Below are 21,468 nucleotides of genomic sequence, written 5' to 3'. Positions count from 1 at the left end.
TTATTCATTTTCATTCACGGGATTTCGGTATTACGTCCCTCCAGTTGTATTTTTCTAATTATTAGTGAAAAAGGCGTGATGATCAATCCTCCCACCGGATTCCAGTCATAAAAAGAAAGTAAACCATATTCAAATTATCAATATACAGAATATTTATAATTATATATAAATAAAAACACTAGTTTAGCAACTTACTACAGTTTTAGTTAATTACTCATTCATATTAAAATATTAAATATCACAATTCTATTATTTATGTATAATTTTGGAGAGCTTACATTGTAAATAGGTTTATTATAAGTTAGTTTAGTCTATGTAAAAGTTTCATTCAAAAATATCATTTTATAAACGTAATTAATGTGGTTTCTTTATTTTTAACCGAAATTTCCACCGAAATCGAAATTTGAAACCTTGGTTAAAATTGCATAGCTAATATTTCATTTGTCTACACTATTTGATCGAAACTAACTATGCCAGCAGAGCTACAAGTTGCAGTTCATTCATAGAAGAGCTAGCTAGTTAATCAATGTCATCCCATTAAACATGCATCATTACTTGGCATATGTCCTCCACCAAGCTAGATATATGCTGGACTGGTTCTACATGTTAGAGATCATGTATAGTTCCTTATAACAACACATATAAAATACGTTCTGTGGATTTGTAGGGCTTATTTATCTACGCAGGTTTTATCAAAAATCTATCTTGAAGGTGGTGATCTACTATATCCATTTGTTCAGCTTCAGACCTTGAAAATTCAGACTACTAGTCTGGACAGACACGATATTCCAGGTATAGCTTGCCTATTCAAGAGCTCTCCAACTGTCCAGACCATCATAATTGAGATACTTGGTGATAGAGCAAGAGATAATGTAAGTTTTGGCACAACTATTCTTTATATATCTAAATTGTGCACCTTAAAATAACTAACATGTATATGTTGCTCCGGCCTGTAATCAGTGGCTAACAATATGGTTAATGATATAGGTTCAGAAATGGTTCGATGTTTCGTTGGACAAGACTTACGCGCACGTGCAATACTGGGAAAGTCAAGCTCAGGCTTTAAGTGACTTCCTATATCACCTGAAGGTAGCAATGATTCACGTCAAGGGATCCATGATCCATCAGTGTGTGGTTACTCTCGCCAGGTTTTTGCTTGAACATGGAAGAGGCTTGCAAGAAATGGTTCTAAGTTCCCAGCAGCTCAATTCCGACAATCTCTCTCTTTGGGAGAATCAAATAAGGTTACTAGATGGATTCCCTAGGGCATCTGCTGATGTCAGACTTGCAGTTGCTTAAACCACTTCGTGATCTCTTGGATTGTAGATAACATTTTCGAAAACAGCTACATATGGTTCATGTGTTAATGTAAATTTATAATTTGTTTTATCTAAATGTGAGAGCCACATGGTTCCACCGAAAGCGATTGAGTTCTTGCAGCAATGCCTATTTCTGTCATCTCAGTTTACAGCATCTACACACATAAAAGGGTGCCAACATTTTCATTTTCTCAGCAGTATATTGGTTTTTTTTCATCGAGTTTACTCTGAATATGTGAGAGTTGCATGGTATTAAACTATTAATGATACACAAATCTCTTATCAATTTAAAGTTTCCCGTCCCCGCCTTTCTGTTGCTCCTGGAGTGTATTTGAGGAGCTACAACTACAAAGATTCACTGTGAAAACAGAAAGGGCCAAAAAAAAAAAAACAAAACAAAAAAGGAGACGTAATGATTTCACAAGAGGATGAAATCCACACTCCTCATTTTATAATTCATGCTCCTTATTTCCTTTTTTCGTAGAAATTTATTAAAAACAAAATTTAAGTTGCCAAAAAATAAAAGGAAGAGTGTGTGTGGATTGTAATATAGGGAGTGTGGATCTCACTCCCCTTTCACAATTGGCTTCAGAGTCAAGAACAGTATGAACTCCTTCGATTCTTCCCAGTGCAGCATTCTAATTTGCCCCTTGATACTCGGGAGCTACTATCCCCTTTCTCATTTCCTGATACAAGCAGGGATTTACCAGTCAAATAATTTATGCTTCTCGAAACTGGTTCAGTTTTTGAAGTGGTCAACAGCTATCCTTCAAAAGGCAATCATTAATCTCCAGAAAACAAAGCAAAATTATCAATGTTTCCTTCATAGTTTATGCCGAAGGGTGAGAGTAATAGGAGGCTAATATAAAACAGAACAATAATGAACCAAGGTGGCCAACCTGCAATTAAAGAGTATGTGAAGGTGCATTTTGGCCTTAGGTATCACTGGAACTGCAAATTAAGATTTTAAGGCCATTAATTGGCAGTTCTTTTCTGACGGCGACCACATTCTGTATCATCCACTGAAACTCTAATTTAGGTGTCATCCATGAGACATTATGACAAGCCAAAGTTCCTAGTAGTTTGTAGTCTTTACAATAGATTGCCAAATCTTCAGTATCGTCAATGAAACCACTGATACCAAAAATGGCAAAAGATCCTGTCTTGCAGTCTTTCTGCAAAATGTTAAGGAAAAGGATGGCCTATATATCCACCCCCATCTACACGTAGCACCGTTCAGGAGGACATATCAACTTGCTCACTGATGAAAGGGAACCAACTACATGTGGGAGATGCTATCCAAACAAGTTGATCAATTGCAGTGCGCGCCTGCCACCCAAAAGGTTAATACCCGTTAGGATTGCTCAAACCACCACAACTGAATGCCTCCCCAGGAGTCCTCGCAAGTATCTGTGTGCTTCATTCACTTCCAGTTCAGAATCAATGACTGTGCATGTCAACTAAATTAAAATGCCTCGGTTACTACTTCCCATCTGGTGTTTAAAAAGAGTGCAAATCTCACCCCTCACAATTCAAATGAAGCTGTAGAAATATGCACAAAAACGCAAATTACAAATCTAGCTGCAACACTATGAAATTGGCTAATAACACTCACCAAATTGTAGGTATTTTCCGTACTCTATCAATAATGCTTGATAGGTTTGCAGGAAGAACCAGTTGAATGTTGCATAATAAAGGTTAAGGGGTGTTAAGAAGCTTCATCTACTTCTATTAGACCAATTTGCATGAACTAGATTCTGTAATTCATTTTTCATTTTTGTTTAGCATTTAAATTATGTCAAGATATCAGAAGTAGCATGCAAACTTCCAAAAAAAAGGAAAAACTTTATTACATCAAAGTGTCGGCATCTCCATATGGGGAAAGTTCTACAATATGTTGAGGATATTTTAATATATGAGATACATACATACAATTACTACTTTTAGGACTTAATACTGAAACAACAACCTACTTTACTGTAATGAGAACCTTATTGATAACAATATATAGTAAACCAACACATTTTGCAGAAACCAACAAATTCAAAAACAAGCAGAGAGAACATATACCTGTTGGAGTGCCATTCAACACTTCCGCAGAAACCAATACATTTTGCGGTTTTCCTTCTACAAAGCTGTAACAGATACAACTAAACCATTAGTTTGGAAAAAAAAGAAGGTATTTCTCATGAATTAGTGTCAGCTAGTATCTGTGTATTGATCTCTCCAAAGAAATAAGTATATATGCGGGAAAAACTAGAAAGGGTGCTTACCTAGGTTCTGTTTGCGTGTATGGCACATAAATTGTTCCTCCAGTTGATGAGCAAAAGGCCCTAAAAGCCCACTTACAAATTATGCCAAAATAAAAATTGTGACTACATTGATGAGGAAGATAAGAAGCTAGGGAATAATGAAAAAGCTAGTTAAATTAATCTAATGAAGGACGGACAGCAGAGATCATGAGGAGTTACTTGTACTTACATATAGAATGAGAGTAATTCATCTTCCACAACTGGACCAATCCATAACTTCAACTTTTTCCACCGTTGACAGGTACCCATCAACTAATAAAACGAAGTTTGATCAGAGGAAAGGGAAACAAAAGTGGTGAAGATTAACATTTTTAGCTATGCTTCACAAAGAAAATGGTAGATTCAGAAGAGCGACTGATTTTGAGTTAATGATGTTCACAACAATCAGATACTACTACTTTGACAATCTGATGGGAAGTTAAGACAAGGAGCCAACCATTCTTGTCACTGATTTATAGGATTCGTAATCAAGGAAAAAGCACTATTTGGATATTCGTATCATGCAATACATTTTAGAAAATAAATAAATCATGATTAATAACAATAAATTTGAGAAAAAAGAAGAAAAACTCACAATAAATGTTTGGAATATGGGAAATCTTGGGCCATTCTGGGCCACTCGCCTTGCTGCATCTTTCTTGTAATTTGGGACATGAGGAAATTTCTAACTGTTTTAATTTGGTGAGGCGTTGCATCGATCCAACTGATGGTAGATACATCAGACTAGAGCAATTCTGAATACGTAGGACCACGAGAGATGCAAGGTTTCCAAACCATTCTGGAAAAGCCTCCACTTGTTCGAAGGACTGTATAGTCAATTTTCTCAAAAGAGTCAGGTGTTGAATTTGTTCAGGCAGAGACTTGAGCTTAGGCCACCCCCACAACCTTAGCACATCAAGCTGTTGTGATGTAACTTCAAAAGCAAGGAATGACTCAAGATCCTTTTTGAATCCACCAATTTCCAATTCCTTCAGACAGGTGAGGCTGGTAGGTGAGGATGCTATTTCTAATGCTACCCCACCGGGTAGACTTGTTAATCCAGAACAATTGGAAATATTCAACATTTGAAGGGAGGTGAGATTACTTAAACTTGGAATAGTCTGCAGATTACGGCAATAGCTTATCATCAACTTTTCAAGAGAGACATGGCTTTGTAACCCATCCGATAAATACCTCAAGCTTCCACACATAGAGATGTTGAGTGATTTCAGCTTCGGAAAAGCTTCTTGCCCGATTAGCAAACAAGTCAATCTCTCACAACCTTCAATTATGAATTGACGGAGTGATGTGAAGCCCTGTACAGTGGAAACTGACTCTAGACTCTCACAATACTTTATAGACAACTTGCCGAGGGATGGGAGACTGTGAAGTGAAATTGAGGTTAGCTTATCACAATTTCTTATGCTCAAATTCTGAAGAGAGGTGCAGTACTCTAGCCAACTCGGTAGGCTTGATAGTTGAAGACAATCTACAATATCTAATCCGCGAAGGAGTGGAAGGCCATGACCTATTGGAATGGAAGTTATTTTAGAGCAGCTCCCTATTTCCAACATTTCAAGAGAGGTGCAACTTTCTAACCCCATAGGTAGACTACATAACTTAGGACCAGCCTAAAATAGACAGTTCCTGGAGAGATGTAAGGCCTTCTGCAATTGGAATGAACTCTAGACTCTCGCAATTGTCTATAATTAACTGCTTAAGACACTGTGGGTGTAGCCCTTCCGGTAAATACCTCAGATTAGGACACTTTGAAATGTTCAGTGACCGAAGAGCTGTGCAACAACCCATTAATACATCAGGACCAATAGAAGTCAAATCTTGGCAACTTCTTATCTCCAAATAGGCAAGATTCTTGTTGTTGCTTAATGTTCCATCTGGCAGAGAAGTAAGTCCCTTCACATTCATAATTGTCAGGGAAGTAAGAGTGGTCAACCTATTGCTCAGAATACTTGCTATTGGATTGCAACTATCCATGTGTTCTATGACCAACCTCCGTAGAGATGGAAAGTGACTGGGAGCAATTGTCAACTGGCGACAATGAAGCAAGGACAGCTCCTCAAGGCAAGGAAACGCTGGCAACACTTCAGCTTCCATCCATTGAAGAAGATTACTTGCTTCTATAATAGACAATGTTTTCAATGCAGGGAACAATGCATTTGTCTCAATCCATGATGGTAAATTATCACCCATAAAGTTGTTAATCTCCAAGCATTCCAATTGAGGAGGTGGTTTAAGGCCCTCCAGGACATCTTCATCATGCTTGTTTCCTGGCGGCCAGTACTTTGCCCACTCAAAGCTTAATTTTCGAATCCTTGTCTTTTCCACTAAATTTGCTTTCTTTGCTTCATCTCCATCTTTCACAAGTTCCAGATGATAAATAGACAAGTTGCCTTTCAATTGATTTAAGCTGGCCAACTCCTCAATTCCAGGACTTCCCTTTTGACCCACAATGAAAAATGGAATTGACTGGAGATTCGTGAGTCGCCCAATTCCAACTGGAAATTTATTGAAACATAACCGAGCATCAAACTTAACATGTCTCAAGCTGATTAAATTTCTCATTTCCTTTGGAAATTTAATAAGCTTCAGGCCGTACATTCTCAGCGTCTGTAGGTTATAAAGCTTGCCAATAGACTTGGGGAGTGTTGTGATTTGTGTTCTAGATATTTCCAGGTACCTCAAGTGTAGCAAGTCTCCAATTGAAATTGGCAATTTCAGAATATTTACCATGTACAAGTTCAAAACACGCAAACATCTAAAGCTGGGAAAGATGTTATCAAGAACAACTTGGAAATAAGGATTCAGAAAAAACGAGTGCAATTTCTGAACACTTCTTTTTGGTATACTTTGCAGCACTGAAGTATGAATGTGCCCCACATGTCGAATGTCATTGGAGTTGCTCTTTGATTTTGATACATGTTCAGCAAGATCATGCACAAGATCGTGCATCTTGCAATGGGTGATAACACCGAATTCATCCTTGGTAACATCTTGAAAGAAAGAGTTCTCCAATAGAATATTGAAATATGCATTGCCTGTATCCTCCATCTCTCGATTGGGAGAAGGGTGAAGCAATCCCTGAGCCATCCAAAGTTGGATCAAATCATTCTTTTCAATTTTGAAACCTTTCATGAACACTGAGCAATATGCAAAGCATTGTTTCAAAGATGGTGATTTCAATTCATCAAAACTCAACTTCATAACCGAAAAGATCCTATTTTCTTCTTCTGGTAACTCCCATAATGTACTTTCTTCAATTGCCGACCATTCATCACTGTTTTTAGAACGCATTATACTTCCCAAAACCTATTGTACATGAATTACAGAATTTCTATATATTAAAACATATTAGTGCAAAATCAACATTATGACAACAAACAGTGGAAAGTCTTCAATACAATAGTATCTCAATACATTAATGGTATACCAACCCATGCAGTATAGACCAGCTCCGTCCATTGGTAGATCATGGAGAGTAGTCTAACACTGCATGAGCTGGTTCATTAATATATTGGTAACTTAACGCCACGAACAATAAGCAACTTAATTGAAGATGGCTGCTTAGATCTGTGGTCATCAGCACTCATCAGTGCTCACTAGATGTCATTCATTCTTCAGGTATTTACTTAAAAGTTTCACTATCCAACAGAAGTGTAGTTATTAAAATCTAGCTGATAGTCAAATATCCCAATAATTGATAATACCGAAACCAAATAAGTAAATTGACATACCTTTGCAACTAATGGTACACCTCCACATTTTTTAGCAATCTTCCTTCCAGTTAGCTCTTGCTCTTTAGACATGGGAGCACTCCCAAAGGGAACAGCTTTATCCTTTAATATGAGCCAACATTCATTGTCCGATAGTTTTCTCATATCACATCTTGGAAGCGTCTCAACAACTTTTGCAGCTCTGTCACTTCTGGTTGTGACAATAATATTACTTCCTCGGGTATCATTGACTTTTAACAAACAACTCATCAAATCATCCCATTTTTGAGGATTATCATTCCAAACATCATCTAGTATGAGAAGATATCTTTTCCCTTTCAAATCTTCTTGCAGGTTTTTACATATTGCATCCTTCCCTTTTATTCCAGCCTTTTCTGGTTTAAGAGATTCCAAGATCCCACTTAGAATCGCTTTCACCTCAAAAGGGATAGATACACATATCCATATTTTTGTGTGAAAGTGTGTATCTATCTGACAGTCATGATAAACTGATTTAGCCAAAGTTGTCTTCCCTATTCCAGCTAATCCTACAATTGCCATCACAGAAGGAGTATTTTCTAGGTTATTGTTTGAATCAATCAAGGTTTTAACTATAACTGACAGAAGCTCCCCCCTTCCAATTATGTTGTTTTCATCTATCTGAAAGTTGGAGTCGGTTTCCCTGTCAACTCTTGCATCAATATCATGAGAAGTAGTATCTAAGGACACTAACCCAATGCTAGCTGCCTCATTCTTCAAATTCACCAAGGATAAGTTGATTTTTTTAATTTTATGTGCCATGTTTACACGAAATGCTAATGGATTATGGAGTGAATAGAAGTTTTGCACCTTTTTGTACATCTGATTTTGAAGTACCACCTTACGCCGTAGAACTTCATATTCGTACTTATCCAATACATCATCCGCATCATGAGCTATGTCTTCAAGTTTCTTCACCCAGATTTTCAGCACCTCAGGAGCCCGATCTTGTCGTTGTTCAGCATCTCGTAACATAGCCTGAATCAGGGATAACGAATCACGCAGTATTTGAAGTTCTCCTTTGAATCCCCATAAAAGGCTGAAATTTTGTTCGGCAAGTAAAGCCACCCTTGTCAGTATTCCCTGGGCAGCAAAAGTAAGAAACTCTGCCATCTTTCTTTCAATGCTAGCTACTACAGACAACACGAAGAAAAAAAAAATTAGAATTAAAGCTGGCTTTATTAATCAGAAAACTAGAAGATAGACTGATAGAGCAGAGACACTATTATGTGAGAAGCATAGTTCCAGTAGCATTCCTGGAATGGTAAACTTGATCATGGCCGGCCTATTTATGAAACACCTTAAACTCACCTTTGGTTATTTTTCGCAATTGAATCATAACCCTTGATAAACTGGCACAGGCTTCTCTATAAATAGGGACGATTCTCTCAGCAGAATTACGCATCCAAAAGGGATAGTTACTAAAGCTACTACTTTTTACTTTTAGACAGCTTTTTATCAATCACTAAGATCAGTTTTGTTTCTTTCTTCAAGAACATCAAGTAACAGAAGAAGAAAAAATGATTAACCAAATTTACACTTCCCATTTACAAAATATACCCCTTTCATTTTTGTTACTCAAATTGTCAAAACTACCGCTTTCACCATCTCTCAGCTCGATAATTCTTGCCGCAAATCTGATTCTCTTCTTCCTTTTATCTGATTTTGATTGATTCATTATAGTGCAAAAATGCCTAAAAGCAACAAATGAGACCGGGGTCTACAACCTGGTGATATGACTGGAGTGGAGTATTACTTGTAGATTGGCTCCATTAAGCTGATATTCATGACTGACATGAGGAATAGGAACCAACAGTAACTGGGTTCAAAATTTGGGGATTCTCAAGTGGAATATACACAGTAGAATCAAACACGGATTCATTAGAGCTCAATCGATGCTACAGAAAATTTAGAAAAAGAACAAAGAAGACCATACCAGTTCAAATTCAAAAGCCACTTCATTATGTAAAGCTACACACACATGAAAATCAGATTGACACTGACTAATGACTATGAATACTCCACAAGTGAACAGTATCTGTTTTAGCATTTTACCACAAACTAAACACAACCAAATAACCCACAGAAATATATATATAGTTAATGGTAGAGCAAGAAGACTCGCCTGAGTGATAGAGGTAACGATGCGGAGGTGATAGTGACTATCTTGCAAGAGAGCGCAAGTTTGAGTGCTTGTAGTTGTAGACTTGTATTTAACTACAAGTTGAGGGAGCGCGAGGAAATGGGTTTTGATGGGTGTAGACAGAGTCAACTGATTAGTGGGAAGAGGAATAAATATCCAGGGAGGCCTGGTGGTGGAAATGTTGTTGGGAGGGAGTTGATGATTGGTGAGTTGTTGTTTTGTTGTTTTTAAAATAAAATTGTTCACGTGTATGGTTTGAAAATTCGTCACACGTGTGAGAGCGTGTTGATAGTATAATTTCCACATGAAAAAATATGAGGATCTTACTTTTGAGTTTATAAGGTTTTGGCCATTTTCATCCATTATCAATTGAGTTTGGATCATTGGATGTGAAAAGCCCATATTATCATGGTGTCAGAGCAAATTATCCCACGTGTGCATGCCTCGGAATATGTCACCCAATATAAGCTATTCACATGTATGGCTTAAAAATTTGCCACACATGTGGGGACATGCTAAGAATATGAATCCCACCTGGAAAAATGGAGACTTTTGCCTAGGAGATTATAATGATTTGAGCCACTACATCCTTTGCTAATTAGTTTTGGTTGTGAAGCCTAGATTACTTTATATGAACCCGCATGAAAAAAATGGAGATCTTGCCTATATGTTTGATCCAAATTAACTCCATCGATTGTCAATAAGTTTTGAATGTGAAACTCATTTTACTTTATCATCGTATCAAAGTGAATTATTGCACGTGTGCATACCTAAAGGCTACATAAGCTCCACGTTACCCATATAAGTTGTTCACATGTATAGTTTGAAAATTCGCCATACATGCGGGAGCGTGTTGAGATTATAAATCCCACACGAGAAAATGAAGACATTGCCTATGAGTTTATAAGGGTTTGAGTCAGCATCAACTTCATTCATTGTCAATTGGTTTTGAGTGTGAAGCTCATATTACTTTATCATGGTATCACAAAAGATTATCTTACGTGTCATGCCTCGCGACCACACTAGTTTCACGTTACCCAATATATGTTGTCCACGTGTATGGCTTGAGAAATCACCGCACGTGCGGGGACGTGTTTACAATGTGAGAACTATAAATAACTCTCACATTGGAAACATATAACATTGTGGATGGATTTATAAGGATTGTGAAGCCTAAATTACTTTATTAATGATAAAATTAACTAAGAATATCGGATCATTTAGTTCGGAACTTCGGATTTGAGTCCCAGACTCGGGTCCATAAGTGACTTCTTGTATCACCTAAAAGAAATGTTGATACATTTCAAGGGATCCATGATCCATCAGTGTGTGGTTACTCTCGCGAGGTTTTTGCTTGAACATAGGAAGAGGCTTGCAAGAAATGGTTCCAAGTTCCCAGCTGCTCAAATGATCCAACAATGCATCTCTTTGGGAAGACAACATTAGTTTACTGGAGGGAGATTCTCGTGCATCTGCTGATGTCAAACTCTCAGTTGCTTAAACTACTTCGCGATCTCGATTGTGGATAACATTTTTAAAAACAATTTCATTCCCACTAAGGGTGCCAGTGCCGACATAGTTGATTGATGCATTTTCTATTGGGTTCTTGACCAAAAGCACCAAAATAACAAAAAATTATCCCACTTACCCCAGCAACAGTTTTTTCATCCCACCTACACAATTTAACAACAAATGACTATTTTGCCCTAAACACAATTAATAAATTACAGCTTCACCACTCAATATCAATCTCTCTGACTCTCTCTCCTCTCTCCCAACTGACCTCCGGCTCTCTCTCCTCTGGCTCCGGCGATCGACCCAGTCCTCTCTCTCTTCTGGCTCCGGCGCTCGACACGACCCTCTCTCTCTCTCTCCCCTCCAGCTCCGGTGACGACGCAGCAACTCGGAGATCGGAGGAATCCGGCTTCGTTTCCGGTTTCATGTGGTGTCGCCTTCCGTCCTCACCGCCCTCAGGGGCATCGCCGCGGACCTCAGCGCCGCCCTCAAAACAATGTCGTCTTACTCCAAAGGCAAAATCTTCGTCCTCATCCACTGCCTCTCCCTCTGCAAATCCCTCAACGAAAACACCGTCGCCGTCTCCGGCTGGCTGGCCCTCCTCGACTCCGTCGTCGAGGACCTCCCCGATCTCCGCAAAAAAATCGCCGATCTCTCCAGAGACATGAAGCAAGCTCAATTCAAAGTAAGTGAAGTAATCCAAGCTCTGTAAATCAATTCCTCACTGTTGTTCGAAATTGAACCTCTCAGTATTGAAATTTAGGTCACAGAGAACGAAGAGAGAACTGATTTGGACTAGGCCGATCCTGTCACGGCGAAGCAGACGACCATCATCCACGAAGGACGTCAGCGACATGGAAATGAGTGAATCAGATCGGGTTTCGAGGAGGCTCTGGGCTCGAGCTCCCGGAGGACGTCAGCGACATCATCCACGATCTTTGCCTCGCCGGAAGACTACTTCCGGTCTCGGGTATGCAGTCGGAAAGATGGGAGAAGATGACATGGGTGCCCAGATCATTTTCTGGTGCCCAATCAGTTTTTTTTTTTTTTTTTTTTTTTTTTTTTAAGTAACGGGACAGTGAAAGAAAAAAAAAATTGAATGTCTATTGGGGGGCAATAGACGTTTTGAATTGATGTAATCTTTTTTTTTTTTTTATAATCAAAGTTTTAGTTGTCTAAATTTAGGGAGATTAATTCTCATTCTAGCGATTGAAAGTCCTATTGGAGGGCAATAGACGTCTATTGAGGAGCAATACATGGCTGATAGTCATCTATTGAGGGGCAATACATGGCTGATAGTAGTCTATTAGGGGGCAATAGAGGTCTATTGTCCCTCTATTGGGGGGCAATACATGGCTGATAATCATCTATTGGGGGGCAAGATCATTTTCTGGTGCCCAATCAGTTTTTTTTTTTTTTTTTTTTTTTTTTTTTAAGTAACGGGACAGTGAAAGAAAAAAAAAATTTGAATGTCTATTGGGGGGCAATAGACGTTTTGAATTGATGTAATCTCCTTTTTTTTTTATAATCAAAGTTTTAGTTGTCTAAATTTAGGGAGATTAATTCTCATTCTAGCGATTGAAAGTCCTATTGGAGGGCAATAGACGTCTATTGGGGAGCAATACATGGCTGATAGTCATCTATTGAGGGGCAATACATGACTGATAGTAGTCTATTAGGGGGCAATAGAGGTCTATTGTCCCTCTATTGGGGGGCAATACATGGCTGATAATCATCTACTGGGCAATACATGGCTGATAGTCGTCTATTGGGGGGCAATAGACGTTTATTGGGGGCAAAAAAACTTTCCGGTGAGATTTTCAGCAAATTCCGGTGGGTGGTAGCCGGTGACTGGAATCTGGCGAAATTTGACCGAAATCCGACGACCGTTGACCGGAATCTGGCGAAAGTTGACCGGATTCCGGCGACCGGGCTCCGGCGAAGTCTCTCATGGTTTCTCTCTCTTCCATTTTCTCTCTCTCTCTAAGTAATAAAGGGGTGAGGGTAAAATGGTATTAAAAAAAATTAAAAAACAAAAAAAAAATCTTAATGGGGTATTAGGGAAGACCTCCTTAGAGTGTTTTGGGTAGGAGGGAATTAAAAAAACTTAATGGGATAAGTGAGAAAAAAATCTCTAAAAATGGTGTAAATGGACAAAAACCATTTTCTATTTGTATAAGCAGTATAGTAATTTTGTTGTTGGTTCAATCTAAATGTTAGAGTGGCATGATTACAACTATAGCTCTTAATCCTCTTATTGCCCGAGGTTTGCACATTTTGAACTTTGCTCCTGGACTGTACAACAAAGTCTAGATTTCCAATTAAGGAAGCAGAAAGATCAAACCATCCACATACTATATAGGCTTTTAAGAGTCAATCGTATATTGCCATCCTAAGCACTCAAATGAAATTTCATCTTTAGAGTGAGTCATTACATACATCAGGTACCATTATCACTGAGATAGTTTGAATCATAATAATTGATATCACAAATCTGAAACACACCCATATACATGCAGTCAGGTGTTGGCAAGAACAGAATGAACACTCGTTCAAAATGTATAGATAACACACTTGGCTGATTCAATTCCAATGCAGAATCCTAATGGCCCTTTTGTATTTGGGAGCTACCAACCCCTTTCCGACTCTCTGATATGAACAGCGATTACCAGTTGAATAGAAGTATATATATGCATCATGGAGCTGCAGGTTCTTTTATGTAACTTGTACACAACCATGCTTCAACAGGCAATGAATCTGCGAAAACACAGGAAAAAATGTCATTGTTTCCTTCAATGCCAAAGAGTGAGGGCAATAGGAGGCTATAGACAGAACAATGATAATGAAACATTATGGCCAACCTTGTTTCATAGAGCAAAGGTGCATTTGGGAATCCACTGGCACCCTTTAATTTAGAGTTTAAGGCCATCAACTGACAGTTCTTTTTCTGATAGCAGCTTCAGTTTCTGGAACATATGGAATAATCATAAGAAACCACATAAACAGATGAGCTGCAATTGATATCTTGTGCAATAATTAGTCTATATTCATTCTCTGAAAAGTGATTGAAAACTAAAAATGTCTAGATTCCTATCTAAACTGCATGCAGTATTTTATGTGATTCCAGAAAGGAAATGATGAGAATAGTATGGGCATACATACCGTATTATAATGTGGTTGAAAACTAAAAAGACTATTCCTAACCAAACTGCATGTGGTATTTGATGTAATTCCAGAAAGAAAATGATGAGATTGGTATGTGCATACATACCGTAATATACTGTGGTGGTTCTTGGATACTGGTAGTTCCAAGGATTACTTCCCTTTTCAATTTTGTTGTCATCTTGTAACAAACTCGTAGCTGAAGATCGCACCAATATAATACATGAGGGGAGATCTGTAAAACCACTATGCAGATATATAAACCAAGCAGAAAAGTTTTTGACAAATCCTACCTCCGATCGAGTTGCCCCACCAATCATAAATACAAAAATACGTTTCCCCAACTTCTTGAAATCCGTAGACTCACCTCTCAAAATCGAATCACTACAAAAGTAGTAGAAGAGCAACAAATAGTTGAGATCCAAGAGTCACGCAGGTCAGAGTTTCCATATTAACATCTTTTAAAATTCAAAAAAAAAAAAAAAAGGCGCTGAAGTTCTATCAACAACCAAATACTAAATCAGATATCATCTTGTTTCTGACAAAGTATGTTAGGAGTGGCAGGGGATATGACCATATGGACTAGTATGATCTCAAGAAATTTAATTCAAAAGATGACCTGGCCACATTGTGGAAGTTTGGAAATCTCTGCACATTAGCGAGTGAGCATAATACTCAACTAGATACGGGCACTGTGACGCTACCTTGAATATCCATCATCAGAATGCCGAGCCCGTCCCCAATTTGCAGTTCTCCTTGATCTTATCGAATGGGGATTAGTCGACTGAGTTGACCTTTCAGATGTACTCTGAGTACGCCTCTGGCTTCCTGGCTCAGGAGTTGGACCAGGTTCATTCATACATGAATACTCATCCTTTGGTAATAGACCTTTGTTAAGATTTTCAATGAGTTCCTAAAAAAAAAAAAAATCTAATCAGATACTGCTTTTATAATAAAAAAAATTAAGCTCCAATTACAAATCCTACTTTTGTAAACTAATTCAGCTTCAAATCTGTCTGTGGTTTGGACACACTCTTCTACCTTTCTTCTTTGGCGAGCATCTTTACGTTTATTTTATGAATAAGTGTGTTTGTTTATTTTCTTGATACTATAGATTGTCATACTTAACTAATGCTATAGAATCACCAAGACCAGTCTCTATTCCCATCTGTCAGAAGGAGAGAGTGTAGAGTGGGGTTGTAGTTCAGATTAAAAACACCAGTTGAAAAAATGTTGCATGTTGTGGAAGGAATACATGTGGAGAGGCCTGCATGATGTTCAAGCATACATACCTCCATCAGTGGAAAAAATCGGAATAATTGCCACGTTTCCTCCTCTTCACCTTCACGATCCTTTCTCGCTGCTTGTTTAGTCTGATTATTAAAACAAGAAAATTTATGAACTGAAGCCTTGCTTTGCCCGCTGCTTGTTTTCTGATAAAGGATTCTTCACTAATAGACAAAAGCATCTAATGTGCTTACCTTCGCATTATTGAACTTGAGTGAAAAGCTACCAGTCGTCTTTTTGGAATCTGATGATCCCTTAAGCGATCGCATGTTATCCACAACCTTCATGTCCTCATGTGATAACCTTGCCAACTAAGTAGATAAACAAAAACCAATTAATTTAACAATAGTTTTTTCTTTCTCTTTTAGAAGTTAACCTAACTAGTCTAAATATTAGATATTCACTCGGATTTTAACATATCCATAAATTCCTAATAACTGAAAGGAGTTGAGGGTGCTTACTTCATCAGAGGAAGACAGGAAACAACTAATTATAGTAATTTCCACATGAAAAAAAAGGAATTGAAAGCTATAGCTACCTGCATTAGCTTATTAGCTTTGTCCCCTTCAAACTTCTCAGGATATACAGAGGCATAAATCATTAGCAAACGCAACTTATTTTCAGGACTTGTATCCTGCGTAAATCAGAGAAATGAATAAAATACTATTGAGTGTTAACAAGTACTTAGTACTCAGCTACATGTCCTCTGTACATCACCTGATTGGTCCTCAGATAATTGATGACATCCTTGGCTCCTGCATCTCCAAAAACAAGATCCTGCTCCAGTTGCCCAAGGTCTCGAAGTCCTGTTTCCCTGATGATTTTGTTAAGTTTTCCTGCAATCTAAGACAAAAGAATCCAGCAAAAATAATCAGCATGAAAGACTACATCCAAAAAACTAAAGAAGCAGATGGGAGAAGGAACATATAACAGCAATTCTTAAAATCATAAACCAAAAGCAATTTGCTAGGTTGTCATACATGCTGATACAAAGTAGTCAGACATTCTCTACAACCACCGTCCAGGTTCTGCTCCAACATTTCCCATCCCCAAACATAGGCTTTCTTTGAAACAAAGGAAGTAAAAATTAAAAGAAATTAAATGATTTTCTAGACCTAAAATCTAATTCTATCCGGTTTCTTCATATTTTTTCACATCTGGCATCTCACTTCTCTTTTGTTTCTCTGCCCTCTCTTTTTAACCATAGAACACAGAACATTACCAAATGACCACAAGTTACTGAGCTTCAAACTCCAAAAAATTAAATAATTTAGAATCTTGAGAAACTGCTTTTTAATGGTTCTGAGTGTCGTGACATTGGTTCCTTCAAACATACAAAGAGAAATGAATCCAGCTTCTACTTAACATTGTGATAGGTTAATGCTTTACGATTCTATCAGAAGTAAAAGCATAGATATTCCATCCAAAGACACACAATGCCAGAAAATGATCAAAGCAAACCTCAACATGGAGAGAAATCTTTTCCATTTGTTCAGTGTATTGTGGCAGAGCTTGAACCATTTTCTGCAAGTCCCGTGTAGATAATTCATTGCCATCTCTACATAAATACATACATTAGATGTGTATGGAAACAATATCTCATAAGCCATAAGAACTTAAATTCAAAACATAATCTAGAGCAATTACAAAGAAGCAAACATAATTTATAATGCTTGAATACCCTGTTATATCCTTATGACCTAAATAACTATCTTTTAAAATTAGTGTGTAGTGTCCTCATTTTACATGATATATATTTCTTAAAATATATGACCAAGTCTCCTCTATTATGATTCAAAAACCCTAAAATCCAAATGCCCCATCAACAAATGATCCTAATGAAGGAAACCCATGCTGAATTACGGAATCTGAGAGTAAAGTTCAGTGTGCAGGATGCAGCATGAAACGTGTAATGCTAAACATAATCTGGACTGCTTTTGAGGTCACATTTCAACACCCATAACATGGTCATTTTCACACAGTTATAGGACAGCTTTGAAACCAGTCCTCCATTTCTTCCACAGTTGAAATGAAACCTAGAAAACATGAAATACAACTGAAAAGTGATGCTTAATCATCTACTAGAAATATTCAATCCCAACAGATATTACATATGTTGCCTCTCTATAGGTGACAGCAAAAAGATAAATGTGCTATCTGGTCTAGAGGCAAACTAAAACCTATTGGACAACTCGTGCTCCTAATAGTTAGTCAGACAGCTAAGTTGTGTAATCATAGTGATTATTTGTGCTATTTTCTTCAACAATGACTCCTGAATGGAGGACAGGTTTCTTATGGGGTTAAACAGCATTCATATTATTATATACCATAAGACCATGATATCAAGGTCTTCAATCAAATTCTAATAATATGAAGCGCAATACATAGAAGATGACGAAGAATGTAGGTGAATGGAATGATCATATATACTGCCAGTAATATAAGGACAGCAACAGTAAAATACATCCTCTTTGGCAAACAACTTCCAAAGAGTTCCTATTAGACACTAGTAGAACCAACCTTGCACTCTGTTGGAGCTGTGCAGCTTTATTCTTTGATTGAAAGGTGGAGAACTTGTCGCTCAATCGTTCACTAGCCTGGTATTTCAGTTAGTGGACCATAGCATTCACACTTATAATATATTCATGTAATTGAAAAGTTTAAGGTCGTGAAATATACATCTGCTATATGTGTATGGCGAATCTCGAGCCAGACAGGATCATTATCTTCCAAAAGGACCTCCTTTCTCTCAGGATCTCCACCAGTTTTGCTAGGAACCTAACATAAAATATATGTCATTCCTTTATCTAGAGAAAACAACTGCAGTTGAAAATAGGTATTAAAATAAAAAGGAAAGGGTTATAAAAAGCAACAAGGCATACCTCATGCACATATTTGTTGCCATCCATATTCAATAAATCGTGACACATAGCATCATATGTCCATTCGTGTATGACAGGAGCAATCTATACATGCGAATCCCACACATTCAAGAGATCAAAATATAAGATCATAGGAAAAAACAAAAAGAAAAAAAAAAAAAGCTGGCCAATACAGGACAATAAATAAGAACCTGATCAACAGTTCTATCCAAGATGAGTAAGTCGCATGTTTCTTTCTGTGGAAAGTTGGGAATAGAAGATTTATATTTTGAAAGAATGTCCCAAACAGCAGTAGCAAGCTTTGTAGGAATTAAATCACGAGGTGTTGCTTCTGCTGATTCATCCAGTGCCTTGGAAGCACGGTATCGCACATATGGCAGCTCCTGAGATAACGTAAACTTGTTTGTAAATTATCAGCCAAAAAGAAACAGCAGGGTACAAAACACCCAATTTTGTCCCCCTCCCTCCCAAAAACAAAAATGGTAAAGGTGACCAACTATGTTATTCTTACTACAAACTTAAAAGAACCAAGCATGTTGGAAATAAGCCAGAAGCAGTAATTGCAGTAATTAAGGAGCCTCATGAAGTTTATGGCATCCTACCAAACCAACATGCTGAATTATGAAGACCATACCTTCATTGAAGCAAAAACTGTCGCAATTCGAGTTGCCATTATGTTCAAGCACTTCTCGACTCTCTTAGAATTCTCAACATCACCGAAAAGCTCCTCCAATGCCCTATCTTGATCAGTGATAAAAGCCTGCATTAAAATGATCACACTGAAGAAAGTATTCCCTACATGCTTCTGTAAACAGCTCCAATATATAAAGCTATTGATAAACCATGTTTGAGGAATGATAAATGAAATATTCATACAATTACCTGATTATCTATGGGAAAGTATTCCAAATTCATCTGCATATTACCAGCCAAAAATAAGATCGGAAAAGAAGTAAATGAATCGTCAAAAGAATTATTAGATTAAAAGCAATAAGAAGATAATTTTTTTTTTCTTTTTTTTTTACCTCTCTCAATGCACCTATACGTGGTAAAACACTTGTATCACTCTTTATGTGATTTACAAGTTCCTTTGGGATAGGTGAACTGAAAAATATGAACGCTCTGGAACGAGGAAACAAAGATACACAAGAAAGCAAAAGGAAACCACAATCAGATGGTGCCGGTTGAACTAAGAAGTGATAAAAGCTAAAAGAAAAAGATTTAAAAAAAAATTAAAAAACTACTCTTACTTCCTGTATAAAGGCTCCCTTCCAGACATGTCAGACAAGAGCATGACAATACTGCATGCTAGCAAAAGATAGGGTTAAAAAGAGTCTAAACGAAAATCAAACCACAATCAGAATAATGATTGCATATTTTGACAAATTCTGTACTTCTCTTTTGTTGGCTGGATAAAATAAATAACATCCATTGACGGCAATGGCTCCCTCCTCCGAAAAAGGTCTTCCACCACTGTGATAAAACATACTCAATTTTTAGTAAGTTTCAACTAACATGCAATAAAAAGAATCATGAAACACATCATGAATATATTTCTTAAGATGTTTTACACAATACTGTAAACAATGACTTGTAGCCATTGCAGTGCACTCACATTTCAATGATTCAGTAAATCCTGGTAGTGTTCACTTCATCGGAATAAACCTTAGAAAAGAAGGTAAATTCTCCAAATTGATGGATGGTACCAATATTTAGATTCCTTACTAATATTCATTTATTCCTATATTACCATCTAACTCACTCCATATTCCAGCTTGTTGTGAATCCATTCCATTTCAATCTCAATTCTGTTTCAACCAAAAGTTCATTCCGCAGCCAAATACTTGGTACATATCAACAGTTTGGAATTACTAGGACCACAAACTTTGAAGAAATATAAGCATTAAGGTGGAAACGAAAATTGACACATGCATAGATTTCCTGTATCTAACACAAAAGAGACATGAACATTGTAAGAAGAACTGGGAATACTCCCTAATTTGGAAAGCAGGAGAAAAGAAAACGAACAACAAAGATTAAGTTGTGCTCACATGAAATTTCTTGGTCTGTGATATCTGCCATTTTACATGAATGGGACATGACTTTCACTGTCACTTTATCCATGATGAGCACCTGTTGTAAAACATTTGAGGATGATCAGAATAACAATAGCTGAATAGCATTATGTAAATAAATGAACTCATTCCACTGCAAATAATTCAAGTTGACCTAACCAAGTACACAATGATGAGTACACGAAAAATCGAAAACTTTATAAAGGAAAAACATTGAACACAACCTTCCAAGACTTGGAATTCTCCGTTCTGGTTGATCCAAGCATTTCGTGCAATAACCCTACAAAACCATCCAAAGAATCTGAATCACAAACTTACAGTTACTCCACGCATTTCTCAACCCTAGGAAATCCAAACATGAAAATGATCAGAATCAAATCTCTATTTCATTTTTTTCTTTTATCCCCACCCGGACGATTCTCAGTGAGATTTGAACCCATCACCTCACAACGGAGAATAACATGTGACCTACATGGTGATGGTTTTATAAATAATCAACCGACCACAGCTCCCCGGAAAATTTCTATTTCATTTCCACCCATACATTTTGTGAGAAAACAGAAAGTGCCTAAGATATATAAACCAAAAGCCATAGCCTCAATGCCATTCAATTCTACATTTGATCGTTCAGAATCTGGGGATTCAAAATTTTGTAGCTCATGCATGTTGTCGGGAACCGGACGGAAGAGAAAGTACTTACGGTCACGGCTGAACTGACGGAAACACTTGTACTCCGAGACTCCGCCATGGGAAGAGGATTCAGAGTCTGAAAACGACATCGTTGCAGGAGCAGATTATATCAGATTTCAAATTCCAGGAAATAGTGATAAATTAAAAGAAGCATTCAGAGAGAAAGAGAGAGAAGAGAAGAGAAGAATGAGTTTCAGAGGCGAGAAAGGAGCGGGAAAGAGGAGAAGGTCGTTACAGAAGTCTTGGACGTGTCGCATGAACCGTTAGCTTCGCCTTCGTTTCACTTTTACGGACGAGCAAAGGCTTCGTACTCTTTATTAGTACTCTGTCTGCT

General features: G+C 37.6%; 3 protein-coding genes across 6 annotated transcripts; all 3 read right to left on the bottom strand.

Moving 5' to 3' along the window:
* Window positions 1-2,231: 2,231 nt before the first annotated feature.
* On the bottom strand, window positions 2,232-9,701 carry LOC133715370 (putative disease resistance protein RGA3). Of its 4 annotated transcripts, none has more exons than XM_062141855.1 (7): window positions 9,506-9,701; window positions 7,363-8,513; window positions 4,206-6,937; window positions 3,801-3,883; window positions 3,593-3,663; window positions 3,390-3,454; window positions 2,232-2,861 (listed from the first exon to the last, which is right to left on the bottom strand). In XM_062141855.1, the coding sequence occupies exons 2-3, from the start codon at window positions 8,491-8,493 to the stop codon at window positions 5,231-5,233; spliced, it is 2,838 nt and encodes a 945-aa protein (XP_061997839.1). In that variant the 5' UTR covers window positions 8,494-8,513; window positions 9,506-9,701; the 3' UTR covers window positions 2,232-2,861; window positions 3,390-3,454; window positions 3,593-3,663; window positions 3,801-3,883; window positions 4,206-5,230. The 4 variants fall into 4 exon arrangements, with proteins under 4 accessions (XP_061997839.1, XP_061997840.1, XP_061997837.1 ...); XM_062141856.1 differs by lacking the exon at window positions 9,506-9,701 and adding an exon at window positions 8,692-9,477 and having other exon boundaries at window positions 4,206-6,709; XM_062141853.1 differs by lacking the exon at window positions 9,506-9,701 and adding an exon at window positions 8,692-9,476.
* LOC133716604 (disease resistance protein RPS6-like) lies at window positions 2,845-5,214 on the bottom strand. Its single transcript, XM_062143290.1, has 3 exons — window positions 4,349-5,214; window positions 3,390-3,454; window positions 2,845-2,861 (listed from the first exon to the last, which is right to left on the bottom strand). The coding sequence occupies exons 1-3, from the start codon at window positions 5,212-5,214 to the stop codon at window positions 2,845-2,847; spliced, it is 948 nt and encodes a 315-aa protein (XP_061999274.1).
* Window positions 9,702-13,408: 3,707 nt separating the features above from the next.
* Window positions 13,409-21,408, bottom strand: LOC133716047 (protein transport Sec1a-like). Its single transcript, XM_062142784.1, has 23 exons — window positions 21,370-21,408; window positions 21,145-21,210; window positions 20,669-20,724; window positions 20,421-20,502; window positions 19,764-19,842; window positions 19,620-19,670; window positions 19,395-19,491; window positions 19,252-19,284; window positions 19,004-19,129; window positions 18,561-18,752; window positions 18,370-18,453; window positions 18,167-18,265; window positions 18,008-18,084; window positions 16,949-17,045; window positions 16,205-16,330; window positions 16,026-16,121; window positions 15,682-15,798; window positions 15,493-15,573; window positions 14,905-15,113; window positions 14,494-14,584; window positions 14,310-14,399; window positions 13,900-14,004; window positions 13,409-13,795 (listed from the first exon to the last, which is right to left on the bottom strand). Exons 1-22 carry the CDS (start codon window positions 21,389-21,391, stop codon window positions 13,951-13,953), a joined length of 2,025 nt encoding a protein of 674 aa, XP_061998768.1. The 5' UTR covers window positions 21,392-21,408; the 3' UTR covers window positions 13,409-13,795; window positions 13,900-13,950.
* Between the last annotated feature and the right edge of the window lie 60 nt (window positions 21,409-21,468).

Source organism: Rosa rugosa, chromosome 6, assembly GCF_958449725.1.
Source record: "Rosa rugosa chromosome 6, drRosRugo1.1, whole genome shotgun sequence".
In the NCBI taxonomy this organism is placed as follows: Eukaryota; Viridiplantae; Streptophyta; class Magnoliopsida; order Rosales; family Rosaceae; genus Rosa; species Rosa rugosa.
The sequence above is the reverse complement of the archived record's forward strand: the minus strand, read 5'-3'. Positions and strand labels throughout refer to the sequence as shown.

What these genes read in the sequence shown, in the direction of transcription:
- LOC133715370 (XM_062141853.1), bottom strand. Translation starts at nt 8,785, where the DNA reads ATGCGTAATTCTGCTGAGAGAATCGTCCCTATTTATAGAGAAGCCTGT. An exon ending in ATTGCGAAAAATAACCAAAG is followed by an intron (nt 8,514 to 8,691) that starts GTGAGTTTAAGG and finishes TGTTGTCTGTAG; the next exon opens with TAGCTAGCATTGAAAGAAAG. An exon ending in GTGTACCATTAGTTGCAAAG is followed by an intron (nt 6,938 to 7,362) that starts GTATGTCAATTT and finishes CATGTACAATAG; the next exon opens with GTTTTGGGAAGTATAATGCG.
- LOC133716604 (XM_062143290.1), bottom strand. Translation starts at nt 5,214, where the DNA reads ATGGGGTTAGAAAGTTGCACCTCTCTTGAAATGTTGGAAATAGGGAGC. An exon ending in CAGAATTGCTCTAGTCTGAT is followed by an intron (nt 3,455 to 4,348) that starts GTATCTACCATC and finishes TATCTGTTACAG; the next exon opens with CTTTGTAGAAGGAAAACCGC.
- LOC133716047 (XM_062142784.1), bottom strand. Translation starts at nt 21,391, where the DNA reads ATGCGACACGTCCAAGACTTCT. An exon ending in CACAGACCAAGAAATTTCAT is followed by an intron (nt 19,843 to 20,420) that starts GTGAGCACAACT and finishes GTTTTATCACAG; the next exon opens with TGGTGGAAGACCTTTTTCGG. An exon ending in CAGCTCCAACAGAGTGCAAG is followed by an intron (nt 17,046 to 18,007) that starts GTTGGTTCTACT and finishes GTATTTATGTAG; the next exon opens with AGATGGCAATGAATTATCTA.